The 21095-nt window shown below is 37.0% G+C and overlaps 1 protein-coding gene across 2 annotated transcripts in view; it reads left to right on the top strand.

The window, feature by feature from the left end:
• LOC145317587 (uncharacterized) overlaps window positions 1-20593 on the top strand; it is a 48474-nt gene extending 27881 nt beyond the window's left edge. For both annotated transcript variants that reach the window (XM_080158730.1, XM_080158728.1), the window contains 11 exons: window positions 1726-1804; window positions 2057-2111; window positions 2624-2685; window positions 3536-3656; window positions 3863-4036; window positions 4457-5065; window positions 5180-5245; window positions 7868-7915; window positions 8059-8399; window positions 19187-19290; window positions 19635-20593. In XM_080158730.1, the coding sequence (XP_080014856.1) occupies window positions 1726-1804; window positions 2057-2111; window positions 2624-2685; window positions 3536-3656; window positions 3863-4036; window positions 4457-5065; window positions 5180-5245; window positions 7868-7915; window positions 8059-8399; window positions 19187-19290; window positions 19635-19793 (1818 nt within the window). In that variant the 3' untranslated portion in view covers window positions 19794-20593. The remainder of the gene's footprint in view (window positions 1-1725; window positions 1805-2056; window positions 2112-2623; window positions 2686-3535; window positions 3657-3862; window positions 4037-4456; window positions 5066-5179; window positions 5246-7867; window positions 7916-8058; window positions 8400-19186; window positions 19291-19634) is intronic.
• Window positions 20594-21095: the final 502 nt, after the last annotated feature.

The raw sequence follows: 21095 nt of genomic DNA, 5'->3' as shown, positions 1-21095 counted from the left end.
TATGACTATTAAAAAGTAACTTGGAGTGAGTTAGAAAATATAAACTTTATAGAACAAGCAATGCTTAAAAAAAAACAAGAAGTAAACAAACATATTAACACATTTGGAGATACATGGGTAATACATATTTATTTCCAGTAGGGCTTCGAAACCGATTAAAATATCCGGTGGACTAGAACCGGTTCTCAACGATACTAATTAACAATGTATAGCATCGAGTTACAGACAATTTTCCAAGAATATTAAAATAAAAATCATGTAATTACTACCAGCTTTGTTTTCCCAGATCTTTTGCCCCTCGGGGTTAACAAAACTGGCTTTAATCTTATAATTTTTTTTTGATATCCGCGAAAAGCTGTCCATAATACGATGAGATAAATAACTATTCTTTAATTTCTTCTGTAATTGAGACTGATGATATTTAATGAATATAATTCTGATTACAATAATTAATAATTAAATAATAAAAATGCACACAAAGTTTTTAAAAACTTGTAACAACATTTCCAAAAGTTTTACCTTTGTTTTCTACTTATCAAATAGAACTGAAAACCAAATTATTATTGGAATATACAGGGGAAATTGAAATAACTCTTTTACATTTTTCAAAATAAATATTTAATCAATAGAATATACTTTTAAACTGCTTTGAAAAGTTGTTTTGAATTTTTTTCTTGTGAAATATGTATGAAATATTAATCCCTTTATTTAGTTTTGTCACGATATAAGAAGAAAAGAAGCGTATCCCCCCCCCCCCTCCCACCCTCCCCCTTCTTGTTGTAGATATTTTGCAGAGATATTCTGTCCTGCCATTTTATGGTGTTCTTTCTTATCAACAAATGCAAATCATTTTTTCCGAAAATATCACATTAATCAAAAATATAGCTATAGTACAATTATAAGATGCTTAAGAAGATTAAGTAATACTGCTGAAATATTGAATTTGTGTTTAATAGAGCATTTCATCTTTCAATAGGTAGGATAATATATGTTTTGATGATATACATATAAAATGGGCCCTTCTGCGGTTTCGATTGCACACCAATTTTACTGCGAGCAAACATTCTTCAATCTATTTTTACAATAACTCAGTTCTTATTAATTGCAAAGCTACGCTGCAATTAAAGCATATTATTGTTTACTATCGGATTGTAAAAAAGAATAAAAAATATTGATTGAAAAATTTGCAACTGGTTACATCTTTTCTTCGTGTCATATTTCAGAATTTTTAAAAATTCACTTAAAATTTTTATGTATATAGCTAAGCTGCCAAATCGCCAAAACTTCCTTTTTTCATATTGTTGTGCTAATTAATTGCATGGTCAGTCATCCTTGTTTTATCTAAGCTGACGTCATCAGAATATGATTGTGCAAATAAGAGGAGCAACAGATTAAAAGAGAGAGAGAGAGAGAGACAGTGGGAAGGGAGGAATTGAAAAGTATATTTGCAAACATTTTTTATATATTTAAATATGATTTAGAAGCGAAGCTTCTCTTAAATTCATTACGAGGTTATTACTGACTTTGTGAAGTCAGAAAGTTCTTTTTAATAACAAAAATTCAATTAGTAATTTTATAAAGAAAAATCAACAATTTAAAACTAAAAAATTTAAGTATACTTTCTGTTAATAATCAAATTCATTTATTAAATTGACTTTTTATTTTTAATCAATATTTGTCATATTGTTATAACATCTAAGTATATTTTACATATTAAATTTTTAGGGAGATCCATTTGTGAGCTGTGTGCTGAACCCCTGCCAACAAAGTCCATGTGGTATCAACGCAGATTGTACTGCTACAGGTACACATATTCAATGAAAGAAGAATTTTAATAAAGTTTTTTTTCAAAAAAAGTTGTTCTATGCTAGTTTTCCATTTTAAAGAAGGTTCACATATTGGTCTTTTGGTGGTTTTAGGTTATTTCATTTTTATATTCAAGTCATGGGATGGTTTTAGGTGTTTTGCCCCCTCAACCTTCAAATTTAGATTTCCATAACAAGATAATTTGATGTCCACCAAAAAGTTAAGATTATTAATATGAAATTAATTTTAGGTTCCAGGGCTGTTTGTAAATGCAGATCTGGTTATGAGGGAGATCCATTTGTCAGGTTAGTAACAGTTTTGCATGATCATTTCTAGTTAAATTAGCTTTTTTTTTTAAAAAATAAACATGATATGAAAATGGTATTATATTTAATTTTGAAAAAATGCATTTAAGGCCAAAACTATTATCTTAGCTGGCCTGACTCTGCAGATTACAAGCATTTTAGAGATTTTTTTGAAATTTAAAAAATGTTGCTTTTCTTCTCCCAAGTTGTTACCAAGAACGAACCTTCGACCAGCCCCCCCCCCCCCTCTGTTTTCAATATTTTCTTTTCTTTTGTCTATGCCCTAACCCTGTGGGGCCTATACCTTTGGTGCCCTAACTTTGCTAGTACCCAATATAACCCAACCTAACCTCACCCTAAGTGTCAAACAATGTTACGAACCTTTCCCCCCCTACCTTATTTTCAATTCATTTCAAAAATATAGGGGTGAGGGTCAGAACTCGACGTAAGCGTTAAGAGAAATGCCAAAAAGTTACTTTATCTTGACCTAACCTAGACATGCTCATATTTAGATGTGAATTGAACCCATGTCAGCAAAGTCCTTGTGGTGTCAATGCTGATTGTTCTGCTTCAGGTTAAAACTTAAACTTATTATTTATAAATCTTACCGGTTGGAAGCCTTTTATATTGCCTACTAAAAATAACGTCATACTGGCCTTCCATTGGTCAAATAAAATGTATAATGGTCTGCCATTAGCAATTTAGTCTGTGTATTGGCCTATCCTTGGCCATTTGTATTTTGTGAGGTCATTTTATAATATCTATAATACAAAGTAGAACGATGTCTGTCTGTCCGTCCGTCCGTCTGTCCCTTATGATCTCGGTAACCACAGAACCGATCGGATTCTACTCTTCCGGGTATATGACTACCGGTCCTGTGTTGGTTTTAGGCTTTTTTCTTGGAGGGTGGGACACCCCCCCCCAAAAAAAAATCCCCCCCCCCTCAATTTTTTTTGCAATTTTACGAATTTTTTTCGCATTTTTTTCAGCTTGGTAGGTAATAGAAGATGTAATAATACCTCTTGGGGCAAAGCCGCTAGTGTACTATAAAGAGCTTCTATCGGCAGACAAGTTGACGTAAGACTTCTTCCAGAAGACATGTCAATCTATTCTTATTTTATCTCAAGGCAGTGTTTTAGTTGGGTTCATGTTGTCTAAAAAAACGACTTTTTATTTTAACATAACTATATGTCATGATACTGGTATTAATAAAATATTCGGTCATATCAGGGAGGGGGGAGACATTGGGCTGTGTACTGCACTAGTCCCCAAGGCTTTATAATAAGGTTTTCTTACTTGACAACTTTGAGAACCTTTATTGAATTTCAATTTTTTGGTTCATTAGTTTGAGTGTCCAAACCACTAATTGAGTGCTTCATGATTTTGTTTTAAAGTTACCAAATTAATTTGTTTTTTTTTTCTAGGAAGCCGCGCTGTGTGTAGGTGTAGGGATGGTTATGTGGGTGATCCATTCTCTGAGTGTAGACTAGAACCATGCTCCACAAGTCCCTGTGGTACAAATGCTGAATGTTCCTCTACTGGAAGGTATATTATATATTTATTGTATAAGTGTAGACTAGAACCATGCTCCACAAGTCCCTGTGGTACAAATGCTGAATGTTCCTCTATTGGAAGGTACATTATATATTTATTGTATGTATAAAAACTATATCAGAGTCGCCCATTTGAAAATGACAGGCTAAATTGATATCAATATTTGTGATGTTCGATGACAAATTATTTTTTTCTAGGTCCGCCATTTGCAAGTGTAGATCCGGATACACCGGAGACCCATACACCAACTGTGTATTTGATCCTTGCTCCAGCAGTCCTTGCGGACAGGGAGCCATCTGTGAGAACAATGGTCGTGCTGCCATCTGCAAGTGTCCTCCCAGCTATGTTGGTGATCCATATGTTTCCTGCAGGTAATTGTGTACTTTTTTTGTGAAGCAGCTTATAGTGCAAAAAAATGACGTCTTACATTAAATATGACCAATGATAGGCCAGTAAACATTTAAATTGACCAATGTTAAAATGTATACTGGCCTATCATTAATAATTTATATTGTATGACGTCATTTTTTTTTGGCACTATAAGATGCTTTTTGTTGTGTTTCTATGAAAGTTATATTGTAATTCATTGTACTAGTCATCCAATCTTGATGAGAGCCTGAATTAAAATTTTAACATGATGAAAAAATAATAGGTTGACTTGTTTTGTTTGAAGGAATTTAATTTCGTCTGCAAAATGGATTATCAAAAGCTTCACTGGTAAATTTTTCTATGGTAAATATTTACTACCTACCAATCTGTAAAACATCTTAAAAAGCCTCTTTTTTCTTTAGACAAGACCCATGCTCAAGCCCTGATGCATGTGGCCCCAACGCTGAGTGTACAAACAGTGGAGGCCGCGCCCTTTGCGAATGTAGGCGCAGCTATGTCGGCAGTCCATACAGCAGATCCGGCTGCAGAGCCAACCCTTGCCAGCCAGGAGTCTGTGGAGCCGGCGCTGAGTGCCAGGACATCGGAGGCCGACCTGTGTGTGAATGTCTACCTGGGTATCAGGGAGATCCCTACACTGGCTGCATCCAGGGAGAGTGTGATGAGAACTCAGACTGTGGGCCCCAGCGTGCCTGCAAGGACTACAAGTGTGTTGACCCCTGCGCTATATCATGCGGCCAAGGAGCTGACTGTAATGTCCAGAATCACGTGGCTATCTGCAGGTGTCCTCGCGGCACTACTGGTGACCCATTCCGCTCCTGCCGCAGGTTTACCCGCGAAGAAATCTGCGCTCCCTGCGGCCGCAATACTGACTGCGAGGTTGGGCAGGATGACCGGCCCATCTGTACCTGTAAGCCAACCTATATTGGAAATCCTCTAGTGGAGTGTAGGCATGAGTGTGATACTGACAGTCAGTGTGGCTCTACTCAAACCTGTGACCGCAGAGAATATAGGTAACAAACAAAACATTTTTAAATTAAATAATTCATCTATTATTTGTGTTTTTGTGACATTAATGGATTTTGTTAGAGAAACAAAATTTTTAACATTTTTGTTGTTGTTTATAGATGTGTAAGTGCTTGTGGTCAAGGGTCTTGTGGTGAGAACGCAAACTGTAACGCCATCAACCATAGGTAAATATTTCATTCAAAAATAAGATTCTGTTCTGAATATTATCTGTTTGAAAATCCTATTTAAAAAGAAGTAAGTTATGTGTGTGTTTTATTGTATGTTTCGAAAGAGCTCGTGAACGACTAGGCCAAATAAAAAATGGCCCAAGGAAGTTTTTAAAGTCTTATGGCGAGGGGATTCTATACACCTTGATAAAAACGAAAAGAGCTAACCGTCACGTAAGGATGGACTGGCGTACAGCCTCTAATTATAGAAAAGCTTCGCGTTTAAATTAAAAAGCTAGATAATGGCCTCAAAAAAATACTTATTCAAAATTTGTTGTTAATGATGATATTTCGTGATAAAATTATCATAAAAGATATCAAAATTCATTTCAACACTTTTTAAGTTCATTTAAGATGCTTCGTTTGGTTTTTGTGTGGAGATGTTTATTATCAACAATAAATGTAATAACTGTAGATGTATATCCCAGACAACTACCTGGCCCATGTCTTGGGGACCTTTTTCGTCTGCTAGCAAATGGTTTTTACCTGGGTTTTTACTCTTTTGTAGCAATTTGGCTGTATAAATATTTACGATGTTATTGGCTGATATTCAAAGACCCAATTGAAAGTCGGCATAGGGCCCCTCTATTGTTTTACTCTAATTTATCAAATATGCCTAAATCTTATTTGTGATTGAATCAAAGGACATAAAAAATCCAAAATGAAATATTTTTTCTCGACTTCTTCTTAAACTAAAATTATATTTCGTTCATAGAAAATAACACGAAGCGTAGGGGTGTAGGTAATAGTATTTATTTTACTAGCGGCTTCGCTCCTAGCCTCTAGGGGCTTTGCTTAAGGAGGTGATCAAAAAATTTTTTTTGGCGAAATTCGTAAAAGGACCAAGGAAATCTTCAGCAAAAAAAATGACCGAGGAAATCTTCAGCAAAAAAAATGGAGGGGATTTTGTGTTTGTTTTTGGGGAGTTGGGGGTGTCCCACCCCCCAAGAAAATAGCCTAAAACCACCGCAGGACCACCAGTAGGTATATTCCCTGAAGAGTTTAATCAGATCGGTTCAGTGGTTACCGAGATCTTAAGGGACGGACAGACAGACGGACAGACATCATTCTACTTTGTATTATAGATAGAACACAATAACATTAATAAAATAATTGTTTAAAACATGTTTGTTAAGAATATTGCCATTCTATGGTTAAATCTAAAAGATAAATCAGTCTCTTTGTAAAAATGAGTGTTTCTATGCATAAGCAAAAATCTATTGGATTAAATCCATAAAATCAAAAAAGTTTATTTTTTAGAATTAGTTTTTTGTTTAATTTGTCAGATGATTTATTTTTTATAAGTTGAAGTTAACCCCCATGCAATGCAAACATTACCAGCGACCTAGAGGGATAAGACATTTGCCGATAAATTGATGTACATCCCCAATGATGATTAATAAAATTATCCCTTCTGTACATTACAATTTGTGCTTGAAACGTTTGATACTCAAAAAAATGAACCAATCAATCAAAATTTAACCAAAGTCTCCAAAGTCAACGAATAAGAAAACGTTATCATAAAATTTTGGGGACTAGTGTAGTAAACAGCACAATGTCCCCCTCCTCCCTAAAAAATACATTATCTACAACTAGAAAAAGCAAATTAACATTAATGCATGAACGTATCTTTAGGGCAGAAAAATTTAAGATAACGAGTTCATTGACTGACCGTTCTATTTATATTTCTTGGATCATGTCCAGAAGACGCAGTATCTCTTTACTAGCGGTTACGCCCCTAAAGGCCTTATGGGCACTTGATTTCTCTTGGGTTTATTGGTTAGTTATAACCTTCCCAGGATCAATGAGAAGCTACATTTAAGTGAAATCCATATTGGTTCAGTGGTTAGATAATGCTTCGGTACAGACAGCCGGTTAGTTTTATAAATGAACACATAGTTGTTTTGTTTTTGTGTTGGATTCCATATATAGGAAAGATAAAAAGGAATTTCTTTTAGTTTGAGTCTGATCTTTTTCACCACCTTTGTCATGTACATACAGCCGTAAACTGCTTCAAGTGTTGTTTAACATTTTTTGAGAAGTTATACTTATATGTACGTTTTCTGGACATGATCACATTTTTAAAATTAGTTAATGATTATAAACACGCTACATCAAATGGAACTATAATACTTCATATAGAAACCTATCTTTATTAGAATTTTTCATCCCCTTTCAAGTTCAATTATCTTATGTTTATCATTTAAACTTATTTTTATTGAAATACTTGATTTGATATGTTATGAAACTCAAAACTTGGCTTTGAATGCCCAGTATAAAGTACACTTACATTTTACAATCAGATTAATGTTCTTAAGATTTGAAGATTAGTTTAATTAGAAAAGGCCTTACTTTTGTTACTATCTATTCATTAAATGAGCACAGTAAGGACGTTGAAAATATTTTAGCTCAAGTAATAAAAATCTATAAGTTAAAAACAATTTATATTTTTCTAATTTTATTCATGGAATACACTTGTTTCACTTATTAAATAGTTCATCAGTTCCAATATGGATGTTTAAGAATATATATGTCTTTGTATTTTGAATTTTTAACATACTATTATTTTGTTTTATTTAGAGCGCAGTGTACCTGTCCTCCAGATTTCCTGGGAGATCCTTATTCCAGGTAAAATAATTCAAACTTTGAATAAGAAGTCACAATGCATTGTAAAAGTTTGAAATTAAAAACAAATAATTATATTTCAACAGTTGATAAAGACATAAAGGGTAGTAACTCAAAACAAAATGTTATTCAAAAATGTATTCCAGATGTTATACTGAATGTACCCGTCACGATGACTGTGCCAGCAACAAGGCCTGTGTAAAGCTAAAATGTCGCGACCCTTGCTACGATCCCAACCCTAATGTTTGCGGACAGGGTGCCACCTGCGAGGCCACCAACCACAAAGCTGTCTGTTCCTGCCCCAAGGGCTACACTGGTGACCCATTTGTGAGCTGTAGGCAGTTTGAGAAGAGGGACTTGTGTAATCCCAACCCTTGCGGACCTGGAGCCAACTGCCAGGCTGGATTTGATAGGTCAGGGTCTGACCGGCCTGTGTGTACCTGTCCTGCTGGATACAGAGGAGATCCTTTAGTTAGCTGCAATAGAGGTAATAATATATAATTAATCAAATTAAGCTATAATACAAGTATTATAGCTTACAAGTTTAAAGATTTCCGCTCTTCAATTATCAATATCATTCATAAGCATAAGATCAAGAAAATCTGGACCATTATCGTATATTAGTCGTTACAAACTTGTTACAACATATATAGGTATATTATTACTTTCTTGTTATTAAGGTGAATGTATCAATGATAGTGTTTCGGTACGCATGCCTTGCCGTACACGAAATCTTAATCTCCAAGCCTTCCGAATGACCAACATGTGAATGTTTACAAATGTGTATTTATTACCATGAAAACGGTGCATCTAAAACAAAAATATAAAAATTAATTTCATAATATTAATGGCTTATTATTTTTGTATATCGAGGTTGCGTGATTTCAATTTAATTAAAAATATAAAATTTCTAAAAAACTTTAAATTGGCACGAAACATATTAAATAGCATCAGAAATTGATAATTTTAGATTCAAATGATCAATAAAATTAAGGAAAATATTCGTATGTCAAAAGTTAGCAGTTAAATGGTCTATTTGTTGAAAAATTAATGTTTTAAATTTCTTCGTAAAATATACCATACTACACTTATTATTAAGAATTAAAGATAAATTCTTACCACATTATACGTCAAACTAAGCAGGAAGGCTTATTTGAGATCTTCCACGGATTAGAGCGCATGTATATCCATCCAATACATTATTTTTATTCACGTAGCTCTTCACATGGGAATCAACAAGGAAAAAATGTGCGCGCCTTTGTTTGTTTACAAGCGAAGCGCGGAGATAGTTAGGAATGCCGCGTAACACACTCATTCTCTGGTGTAAGGAAAAGGGAATTAATGGGTTCGAACTTGCCAGGGAATACAAGAAAATCATTCCAACACACACCCGTCTAGTCACTGGGAATCGAACACAATAACTCATCTTAGCATCATGCGTGCAGACAGTGTCCACAAAATCACAATCTCATAACGCATAAATTACAAGAGTTTAAAATGGCATGGCCATCAGGCCTAAAATTAATTATGGTAACTTACGAACACCACAATAACTCAAACCGACTCCACTACCACATAAGGATAGGAATAAGGAATGGGAAAAGCATTCAACATTCATGAAATGCACATTTACCACTCACACATCTCATTAATCATGGCCTCATAATCTCAATTAAAGTTAGAATTACAGACCATGTAATTGCGAATACATGAATTAATAATCAATAGTACCTAAACTTTGATTAGGTACCTACATAATAATAGGCAAATGATTTTTATATTAAAAATCGCATCAATAATTAAATAATCAACTCAAACTTTTAATCAAAAGAAAGAAAGATTAAATAATGACATTTTTTCTACTGAATCTTTTTGCTAGAAAAGAAAAATAGAATTTTCATAAAAAACTTCTCAAAATTAAGCATTTTCTCCAGCAGAAAAATACTCGGGCTTACATCTAGACATTCTTAGATAAGATAGGTAAATCCTTAAATCTAACATGTTTAATAAAATAGATACTTAAATCTAAATAAAATATGACTGTAGAATCATCAAACATCGGAAAATTAAAACTTCATAATTTTAAATCTTCGTGAATCAAACTTGCGTAAAATAAAATTGCAATTGAAATATGCAAATTAAATTACCAAAATAAAACAAAAGCTCAATTATAAGAAAAGAACTTCTCTAAATGCTGAGTTTGCAATTTCTCTCTGTTTTAAGAAGAAAGCAACTTGTACATATTCATACAGTCAAAATTAAGGCAATTTGGGGCCTCAGTTAGAATGAACCCCTCAAGATACAAACTAACCAATCTTTAAAATATTAATAATGCCGTGTTCCAGCTATCCTGACGGACGTTATGTCTTTCCATCACAATTTTTGATACTGCATAATTTCCGACAGGATTTCTGGCGCAGGGCTCCATCAACTGAAAATAAACATAATTAGTGATGTTTAAATCAAATCAAAAATTAAAAGAATCATGAATAATTCAAGAAACTTTAGAATCATCAATCAAAGCAATCAAAATAAAATTATCTTATGCTTTAGTTTTGCCGTTCTGTAGTATGTCTGGCCGAGGTAACAGAGCTAAGATACACTATAGAGCGGTCTTATTAAGCTTAAATCTTCGAACTCAAAGAATCTACTTAATTCAAGACGAAAAAAATCTGCATTTTTCTTTAGGTACATCGGTTAAAAGGTAAATAGAAATAATTTTAATATATATGTAATATCAAATTATCTATGTGATTATAATAAATCTTAAAGAAATATTTGTATGATGTAAAAAATTTCATTGTGTTACTTTTTATCATATCGAATTTCAATTAAACAAAGATAAAAATGTTCGTATTTGCGTAGGTACCTAGGAAAATTTCCGCGAAAAAAATCCCTGGTCCCGGAAAGACTTAAATCATTGAAAAAACTTGCGTAAACATATAAATAACTTAAGTTTGCATTTCAAATGAAAAAATCTTGCGTCGATTTGAAAGTTTAAACGAAATTGAGTCAAAATTTGCGTTTTTTGTCTTTCGAAAAAAATATCTGATAAATCTACCGTAAAATAAATTTCAAAGTTAAACAAGAACGATACTTATACTAAACTTTGGGTAGATTGATCTTGAGCAGACGTCTTGCGGAAGTCTCGTTACTCGTGGCGGCTGCGTCATCTGATAATTTGAACTTGCAAACCACGGTCCTCCCACCTGGGCGCACTTCTTCCACACGCCCCAATCTGAACTTCTTCATCAAATTTGTGCTATCGTCGATCAGCACCACGTCTCCCGGCTCGAGCAGCACCTTGTTGCTGCGCCACTTGACGGACTTGAGTAGCTCAGGCATGAGCTGCTCCTTGTACACCTGATGGAACTGACGGGTCAACTCCTCCAAGTTCTCCAGCCTCCTGGTGATGGGCTCTTTACAACCTGTCTCAAAGGTGCAGATTGCATCGTTGGTCCTGCCGCCTAACAGATCAGCAGGTGAAATTATTCTCCAGCAATTGACGTCATCTCCTTGGGTGGCATAGGTCAATGGCTTAGAATTCAGGACTCGTGCAGTCTCAGCACACAACACCAATAAATCATTGAAGGTTACAGTAGCACCAGCCAACTTCTTGTTTAACACACGCTTGACCAGCCCAACCTGCCTCTCCACAGTACCCACGAACGAGTGTGCTGCGGTGGGCACCAGATGCCATTCAAAATGCATTCGGGTATCCTTCAAAAGTTCATCCATAATTCGCTTGGCACCGGCCATATTGGTGCCTCTGTCTGTGGTAACCCTTCTAGGCATATTGTAAAACGCCTGAAGTTTTCTCAAGCCGACCAGCACGGCTTCAGTTGAATAATCAGTCAACACATCAACAAACACAGCCTGTGTAAATCTACAGGCCACAATCAACAACCAAACCTTGTACTTGGTCTTGGAACTCCTGGTACCAACGCCAGGCTTCGTAACTTCGATCGGCCCCGCAAGATCCATATGCACCTCCTTGAAGGGCACAGAGGGCTCGACACGATCTGGCAGAATATTAGCAATTGCGGGACTCGAACGCTTGGCATATTCAATGGAACATGCAGCACAACTCTTGACCACTTTCATAGCCTCCATGCGGCCATGTGTGATCCATGCATACCTGCGGCTTTGCGCCAACGTCTTACGATGGCCTCCATGCCCCAATTCATCGTGGGACTGTTGAAGGATGAGCCGCGCCAGCCTGTTGTGGCGGCTGAGCAAGACAACACCTGGGCTGTCCTTCATAATCTTCCTGGGGCCTCCAGCAGCGGCCTCAAGAGCCTCATCTCCTCTCCCGGACATTTTCAATATTGTAAATGTCCTAAGAGGATAACATCCATCATGACCCACAATGGGCCAACAAACCTGGACCTTGTAATGATACGGTTGAAGGGAGTCGAATTTCCCCTCGGCGTCCATGGTCATCTCCTTCTCTTGGTTGAAGGAAGTCAAAAACAGGTCACAAACAGAATCCATGTATGTATTTGTGAAAGTATAGTTCTCATAATGCTTAGAACTATCATTGTTGCTAACATCATCCTCAATTGTTGTAACGCCACGTTTCTTGATAAGCAGCGTTTTAAAGCAGTTGGCAGCCTTAAGAACTGCGGCCACAGTCCTCCTCGCCTGCCTGTAGGTCCTTCTTGCCAGGGACCTCCAGAAATCGTTGTCCACTACCTGTGTGAACATTACCTTGAGCTTCGCCATCTTGGGATTTAGCTCGCTCTCGGGAATGGATGCATTTACCTCACCCGCCGTCTTAACGGGCCACTGGTCCTGTTCCAGGCGCAACCAGCTTGGACCTTCCTGGTATGTAGATCCAGGTTGTACATCCTCAATCGTACACAAACCACGCGTCGCCAGATCGGCGATGTTGTGTTGGGTTGGAACCCATCTCCAATCTTCAGGGCTCGTCAACTGTTGTATCTCGGAAACACGATGACTGTTAAAAACATTTAACATAACACTGTCACTGGATAGCTGAGCTAGGGCACAGCTGCTATCACTAAAAAATGCTTTGCCAGAAATGTTGAAAGGTAGAGCTCTGGCTACAGTATCCACAAGCCTGGCCAAAATTAGACAACTAAGCATTTCTAACCTTGGTATAGACTCAATCTTCACTGGTGCGACACGTGACTTGGCGCAACACAAAACTACATCATATCCTCCAGGAACTGGCCATCTCAGGTAGGTGATGGCTGCATAGGCCTGGTTAGATGCATCGCAGAAACCAACAAGCATTGGAAGCCCCAACGGCTTATCAGGAACCATCGAACGTCTGAACGACACATTTCCAAGTGCCGAACGGTCCTGGAGGCTGGACACGAGCTCCGACCTCAACTCTCCAGGTATAACATCATCCCAGTTACATCCATGTATGCAAACTGAGCGCAGACAAAGCTTGGACTTAAGCAGCAATGGCGCTGCTAGACCCATTGGGTCATAAAGTTGTTGCACAATTCTCCAAACTTCACGTTTAGTTATCAACTCAGGTAGACTTCTCCAGAGATCCTCCAGGTCCAGATCCTCTAGCAACTTTCTACCCTTAATCTTCTCGCCGTGGTTGGCTCTGACAGGTAGGAACAACTTATCCTGTTTAGGGTCCCAAACGAGGCCCAGAACTTTTACACTGTCGACATCATCTCCAGAATAAACAACAGATTTAAACTTGAAATTGCCAGGTGCAATCATATCCTCCAGCTCTTGGACCAGCTGGACAGCTTCAGGTTTACTGTTATGACCGCTCAAACAGTCATCCACGTAAGTACAAGTCTCCAATTTGACCGATGGAGGATCTTGATACAAAATAAATTCGGAACTGAGTGGTTGCTGAACATCTCTCCACACATCCTGCTGGGCTACAACGTCACAACCTCTAATCTTCTCAGATCCATAAACATCTTGAACATCCTGCTGGGAACGTCCACCAAAAATACGACCAGTGAGTCTGAGGGCGGTCACGGCCATATCTCCAGCCAAGGCCTCACCAAAGTTGATGGTTTTGGTAAGGTAGACCTCTGGCTCTCCATCAACTGTATCAGCGAAAAAAACACGTTTCAGCTGAGAATCTTCATAGGTAGCTAATAATGAATTATAGAACTTCTGAATATCAGCCACGAATGCACACTTATAACTTCTGAACCGGATAAGATTGTGCATCAGAGTATATAATGGGACTGGGCCGTCCATCATAATACTATTGAGGCTTAGCCCCTTGCAGCAGAGGCTAGAATTGGCGCATATCCTCAAGGGCGTGGAAATAGACTCTTTATATGCGCAGACTAGGCTCGAATAATACACGGGCTTAGTATAAGCTAGGTCTTCTGGCGAAGCTTTCTGATACACTCCACGAGACACAGCTTCTTGAAACACTTGGCAGAAGGTGCTGTACTCACCTTTTTTAATCATTCTCTGCCGGTCACGTAAGCAGATCTTATAGGCCTGCTCTGAATTGTCAAATAACACACTTGACGGCTGCTTGTAGGGATATGAGGCCGTCCAAATATGGTTCTCAAGATCTAATGTCAGACCTTCTTCAATCAGCTGCCGCTTACGCACGTCCAAGGCGGACTGCCCGGCGGCAATGGCGGCGCAATGACGGCAGTTCTTACAACCGCTGCACATTGATGGCGGCTGTATTCCCAAACTCTCAGTACTCAGGAACTCCATCTTGCTGACCTCCAACTTCACAGCTTTACAGGCGACAGGATTAGCAACAGTCCTGCCATCTGCAGACACAACTAAATAGCCTGTACCAAATAAGCTTCTGTACAGTCTAGAATCACCAACCATTTTATCTGCACACGGGAACATAGCTGGTGTCAAATGGCCGATTAAAACATCAATCTTGCTGTCGACCATAGAAAAATTATCAGGCTTCATGTTGAAAATGTCGGCGGCGGCTGTAGGATCAATAGAACGCAACCCTTCTTCAGTACCAATGCTGGGCACTACCGCCGCCTCCAGAATATGTGAATTCCGGTTGCGGTCAACCAAACAAATCTTGACTGTAGGACATGCTTGGCTCTTTCCATCTGCCAGAGAAATAGTAGCTGTGCGACCAGTTGATGGCAACTCTAACTTCTTGGCAATACTTCTAGAAATCAACGTCAAATTTGCTCCACTGTCCCACATGGCATTGACGGTGACTTGACGTTTGTCAGCCGCCAACGCCGGGACCTGCTGCAACATCAGCATAAAATTGTTCTTGCTAAACAATTGTGATTCATACACTGCCGCAACTTGTCCACTAGCAACTGATTCATGTAATAATGAATTATGAGGCTGGTTGCAACTGTCAATGGTACAGCTGCCAAGCTTATCGGCTCTGGGACAATCGGCCACCCGATGCCCCTTTTGTAAGCAGAGCAAACAGGCGCCTATCTTCTTGATGAAGACTTTGCGTTCAGGAACAGACATATCCCTAAACTTGGAGCACTTAAACAATAGGTGATCAGAGTTACAACCTTCCGACGGGCAAGGCTGTTTCTTCTTGGTCTTAGCTGGAGACCCAGGTTTACCAACGGCTGTAGCTGCGGCCGCAGGATTACCTTTCTTCTTGGAGGGGGTGTCTACATCGATTGAACACCTCATCAAAATGGCGCCACGCTGTTCCTCTATAATCTTCAACAGCTTAGGAATATTTGGGGTATCCATCGAGCCCAACGCCAGGTTGAGCTTGTCCTGGAAATCACGTGGCAACTTTTTGGATAACATTTCCAAAAGAATAATGGTCAACCACTGGCTTGTGGTGACTTCCTCATCATCATCATCTTTAGTCAGCTGCTCGAGCTGGCTAACTGCACCACCAAACTCTGCTAAGACTGTCACAATCTGGTTGGAGTCCGACGGTTTAGGCTTCTTCTCCCATTGGTTGAAAAGGCAGAGCATCTGACGTGTTTTGGACTTAAAACGTGCGTCGAGGTAAGCCCATTGAGATTCATGTGATTGAATCTGAATTAACTGAAGTCTCAACTCTTTATTTTTGCAGACCTTTTCACTGCTCAACAATAACTGTAAATATGACGGGTCCTGTCCTACGGTAAGCTTTTTAAAATTGTCCTTGAAACTTACGTAGGCTGACTCTGAGCCGTCAAAGCTTGGAAGAAGACGTTCGTCGACACGATTCATATATCCTGGCGTGAACATAGAACCGGTGCCGAACTGTGGTGTGCCAAACGGCGACACAAATGGCGATGCTGTCGAAGCACCCGCCGTCATTGTAGGCGGCTTCACAGGTTCAAGCTTAACCTCGGCCAGCCGTTTCATCAAAGCAGACAAAGTGTTTATAATTGGTTCTGGTAAGGGAAAGTATGACCCTTTAATAACCTTCACAATCTTTAAGCAACGATCATATAGTTCAGCCTTATGGTCAGGCAAATTATCACCAACTAAATCAACAACACTTTGAATGTCACTAAGCTCCTCCATAGCATCTAGAGCATCTTTCAGAGCGTTATAATCTTTTTGCACAGTAATTATATTAGAATAAATGTCACTAAACTCCTCAAGCTCTTGGATTCTCACACCAAGCTTGCTAAAACCGACCATAATGCTATCGAATGTCTCGAACTTGTCATGGACAAGGATTGACTCCTTAGTGAAATGTCTAACATCAAGCTCTGAAGATTCACTGACCAACTTCATCACTTTATCTAGTTCACTGGTTAGGGCCTCGACGGCTGGGCGCAGCCGTAGTCCCAGTTGAGCGCCTTTATTCTTTTTAGGACCCATGATTGTCACAATAATTAACTGTACTGATTACGATTATAATAGTGTGTGGTAAGGTATCACAACCAACACATTCACAAAACTTCACAGATATTTTCTTAGCCGCATCTGTTCTGTCTCGTTTTCATTGTTTCGGTACGCATGCCTTGCCGTACACGAAATCTTAATCTCCAAGCCTTCCGAATGACCAACATGTGAATGTTTACAAATGTGTATTTATTACCATGAAAACGGTGCATCTAAAACAAAAATATAAAAATTAATTTCATAATATTAATGGCTTATTATTTTTGTATATCGAGGTTGCGTGATTTCAATTTAATTAAAAATATAAAATTTCTAAAAAACTTTAAATTGGCACGAAACATATTAAATAGCATCAGAAATTGATAATTTTAGATTCAAATGATCAATAAAATTAAGGAAAATATTCGTATGTCAAAAGTTAGCAGTTAAATGGTCTATTTGTTGAAAAATTAATGTTTTAAATTTCTTCGTAAAATATACCATACTACACTTATTATTAAGAATTAAAGATAAATTCTTACCACATTATACGTCAAACTAAGCAGGAAGGCTTATTTGAGATCTTCCACGGATTAGAGCGCATGTATATCCATCCAATACATTATTTTTATTCACGTAGCTCTTCACATGGGAATCAACAAGGAAAAAATGTGCGCGCCTTTGTTTGTTTACAAGCGAAGCGCGGAGATAGTTAGGAATGCCGCGTAACACACTCATTCTCTGGTGTAAGGAAAAGGGAATTAATGGGTTCGAACTTGCCAGGGAATACAAGAAAATCATTCCAACACAGATAGAGAGTGTTCTCTGAACCTTATATGTTATGATTACAACATACAAGGGTATATTAATACATACTTGTTATTAAGGTGAATGTATCAATGATAGTGAGTGTCCTCTGAACCTTATATGTTATGATTACAACATACAAGGGTATATTAATACATACTTGTTATTAAGGTGAATGTATCAATGATAGTGAGTGTCCTCTGAACCTTGTATGTTATGATTACAACATACAAGGGTATATTAATACATACTTGTTATTAAGGTGAATGTATCAATGATAGTGAGTGTCCTCTGAACCTTGTATGTTATGATGACAACATACAAGGGTATATTAATACATACTTGTTATTAAGGTGAATGTATCAATGATAGTGAGTGTCCTCTGAACCTTGTATGTTATGATTACAACATACAAGGGTATATTAATACATACTTGTTATTAAGGTGAATGTATCAATGATAGTGAGTGTCCTCTGAACCTTGTATGTTATGATTACAACATACAAGGGTATATTAATACATACTTGTTATTAAGGTGAATGTATCAATGATAGTGAGTGTCCTCTGAACCTTGTATGTTATGATTACAACATACAAGGGTATATTAATACATACTTGTTATTAAGGTGAATGTATCAATGATAGTGAGTGTCCTCTGAACCTTGTATGTTATGATGACAACATACTAGGGTATATTAATACATACTTGTTATTAAGGTGAATGTATCAATGATAGTGAGTGTCCTCTGAACCTTGTATGTTATGATTACAACATACAAGGGTATATTAATACATACTTGTTATTAAGGTGAATGTATCAATGATAGAGAGTGTTCTCTGAACCTTATATGTTATGATTACAACATACAAGGGTATATTAATACATACTTGTTATTAAGGTGAATGTATCAATGATAGTGAGTGTCCTCTGAACCTTGTATGTTATGATTACAACATACAAGGGTATATTAATACATACTTGTTATTAAGGTGAATGTATCAATGATAGTGAGTGTCCTCTGAACCTTGTATGTTATGATTACAACATACAAGGGTATATTAATACATACTTGTTATTAAGGTGAATGTATCAATGATAGTGAGTGTCCTCTGAACCTTGTATGTTATGATGACAACATACTAGGGTATATTAATACATACTTGTTATTAAGGTGAATGTATCAATGATAGTGAGTGTCCTCTGAACCTTGTATGTTATGATTACAACATACAAGGGTATATTAATACATACTTGTTATTAAGGTGAATGTATCAATGATAGTGAGTGTCCTCTGAACCTTGTATGTTATGATTACAACATACAAGGGTATATTAATACATACTTGTTATTAAGGTGAATGTATCAATGATAGTGAGTGTCCTCTGAACCTTGTATGTTATGATGACAACATACTAGGGTATATTAATACATACTTGTTATTAAGGTCAATGTATCAATGATAGTGAGTGTCCTTTGGACCTTGTTTGTTATGATTACAACACAAGGGTATATTATTACATACTTGTTATTAAGGTGAATGTATCAATGATAGCGAGTGTCCTCTGGACCTTGTATGTTATGATTACAACATACAAGGGTATATCAATACATACTTGTTATTAAGGTGAATGTATCAATGATAGCGAGTGTCCTCTGAACCTTGTATGTTATGATTACAACATACAAGGGTATATTACATTCTTGTTATTCAGGTGAATGTATCAATGATAGTGAGTGTCCTCTGGACCGAGCCTGTTATGACTACAACTGCAGATCTCCATGTGACAGTGCTTGCGGACAAAATGCTGAGTGCCAGGTAAGATAATAATGTTTGGGAAAAAATTCCCCTAATGAACCTAATAACTAAGATCTTTGTATAGAAAACAATCCCGAGACCTATTTGTCAGGGATCTAAAGGGATAAGACATTGGCCGATAAATTGATGTACATCCCTAATGATGATACATATTACTTCATCTGTAGATTAAAATTAGTTCTAACTTTTTGAATTTCAACTTAATGTACCAACCAATCAAAAGTTGTTAACCAACGAATAAAAACCTTATCATAAAACATTGGGGAATAGTGTAATAAACAGCTGAATCTCCCCTCCATCCCTGCCTATAAGTAGTTTATACAAATGTAACTGATCTATTTCAGGCTCGCAACCACGGAGCTATCTGCTCCTGTCCTTCTGGTTATGTTGGAGACCCATTGACCGCCTGCAGACCCTCCAGAAGAGCCACATCAAATGTCGTCGGTTTCTCAAGATTTAAGAGAAGTTTGGAGCCATACTTCAAGCTGTTTCCAGAGTTTTAGTTTTAAGATAGTTTAGTAATGTAAAAGAGAAGCACTAATAAGCCAATGAGCCAACGCCAACTTCAGAATTTTATTTTTATAAACTTTCATTAGGAACCAGGGATGTCAATCCAAGCCACTTTGAAAAAACAGTTAGAACAACTATTGCAAACGTTAGCTAAAGGCCATATAAAATTGCCGCCTCAAAACACCCATGGTGATTGGACTCACCATTTTTTCACAAAATTTAAGTTTTGCAAGTGAAACTGAAGGCAATAATCTACAACTTTGGTTTTCATGACTTGTTAATTTCTCTAACGTTTAGAACATACTTAAAAAAATGTTTTTTAAAATGTTGGTAGGTCGCTGACCGGTTATTCCCCACGCAACCGTACATACAAGCAGGTTCCTGTGATGGCGCTATAGGCTTGGTTTATTCTTTGTTCCTATTTATACCTACCTACTGATGATAGTAAAATATTAAATATATCAGTCACCATTTATTGAAACATGTGTGCTCAACTAATTTTACCATTAATGTACATATAAATTTGTATAAAAAATATATTTTAAAATTTTAACAATCATTTAAGTTTCCTTTTTCTGTTTACTTCAAACAATTTACGCATAATTTATCAGAAAAATAATTGATTTTAAAAAGTAGGATGAAATAGATCATTTACTAACAAATGCAGAGGCATTAAAAACAACCATTTCTCTAATAAAAAAATTGAAATATTGTTTAAACCTAAAAAAAACCTAATAATAATTAATTTTATCCTTAAAAATGTAAACCTACCTGAATAAATTGAAAATGATTTCTTGTTTGTCTTAATTTTTTATTAGGTAAAAGTAACAGGATGTCTGTTTGTACCGAAGGATCTCGCTAACCGCTGAACAGGGTAGCTTCTCATAGGTCCCGGGAAGGTTTTTAACTATTTTGGGAGAGGGTACCACCACCCTCCCAAGAGAAATCGCCCCTAGAAAAAAATGACCCCACCCCCCAAAAAATTCTATTTTAATTTTTTTTTACTTTTTCTTTTAAAATCTAAAATAATAAATTGGGTTATCAAGTTCGACTTTCCCCTCCTCAAGGGCGTAGCCGCTAGTTAGGTATATAAAATGGAAAGGTTTTGTCTGTAACTTAGGATTTCGAAAATTACTGAATCGATCGAGTTCTTCATTTTATGGAAGCTTTACATAATTCCCCGGATGATTTTGGGTTATTTCATTTTAAGATTTAAGTGTTGGAATAGTTTTAGGCTATTTTTCTACTTTCCCTTCTCTTTAGCTCCTAGATGCTAGTAGGGGAGTATCCGCTAG

This window comes from Acartia tonsa, chromosome 4 (assembly GCF_053477335.1).
Source record: "Acartia tonsa isolate MP-2025a chromosome 4, ASM5347733v1, whole genome shotgun sequence".
Lineage (NCBI taxonomy): Eukaryota > Metazoa > Arthropoda > Copepoda > Calanoida > Acartiidae > Acartia > Acartia tonsa.
The sequence above is the reverse complement of the archived record's forward strand: the minus strand, read 5'-3'. Positions and strand labels throughout refer to the sequence as shown.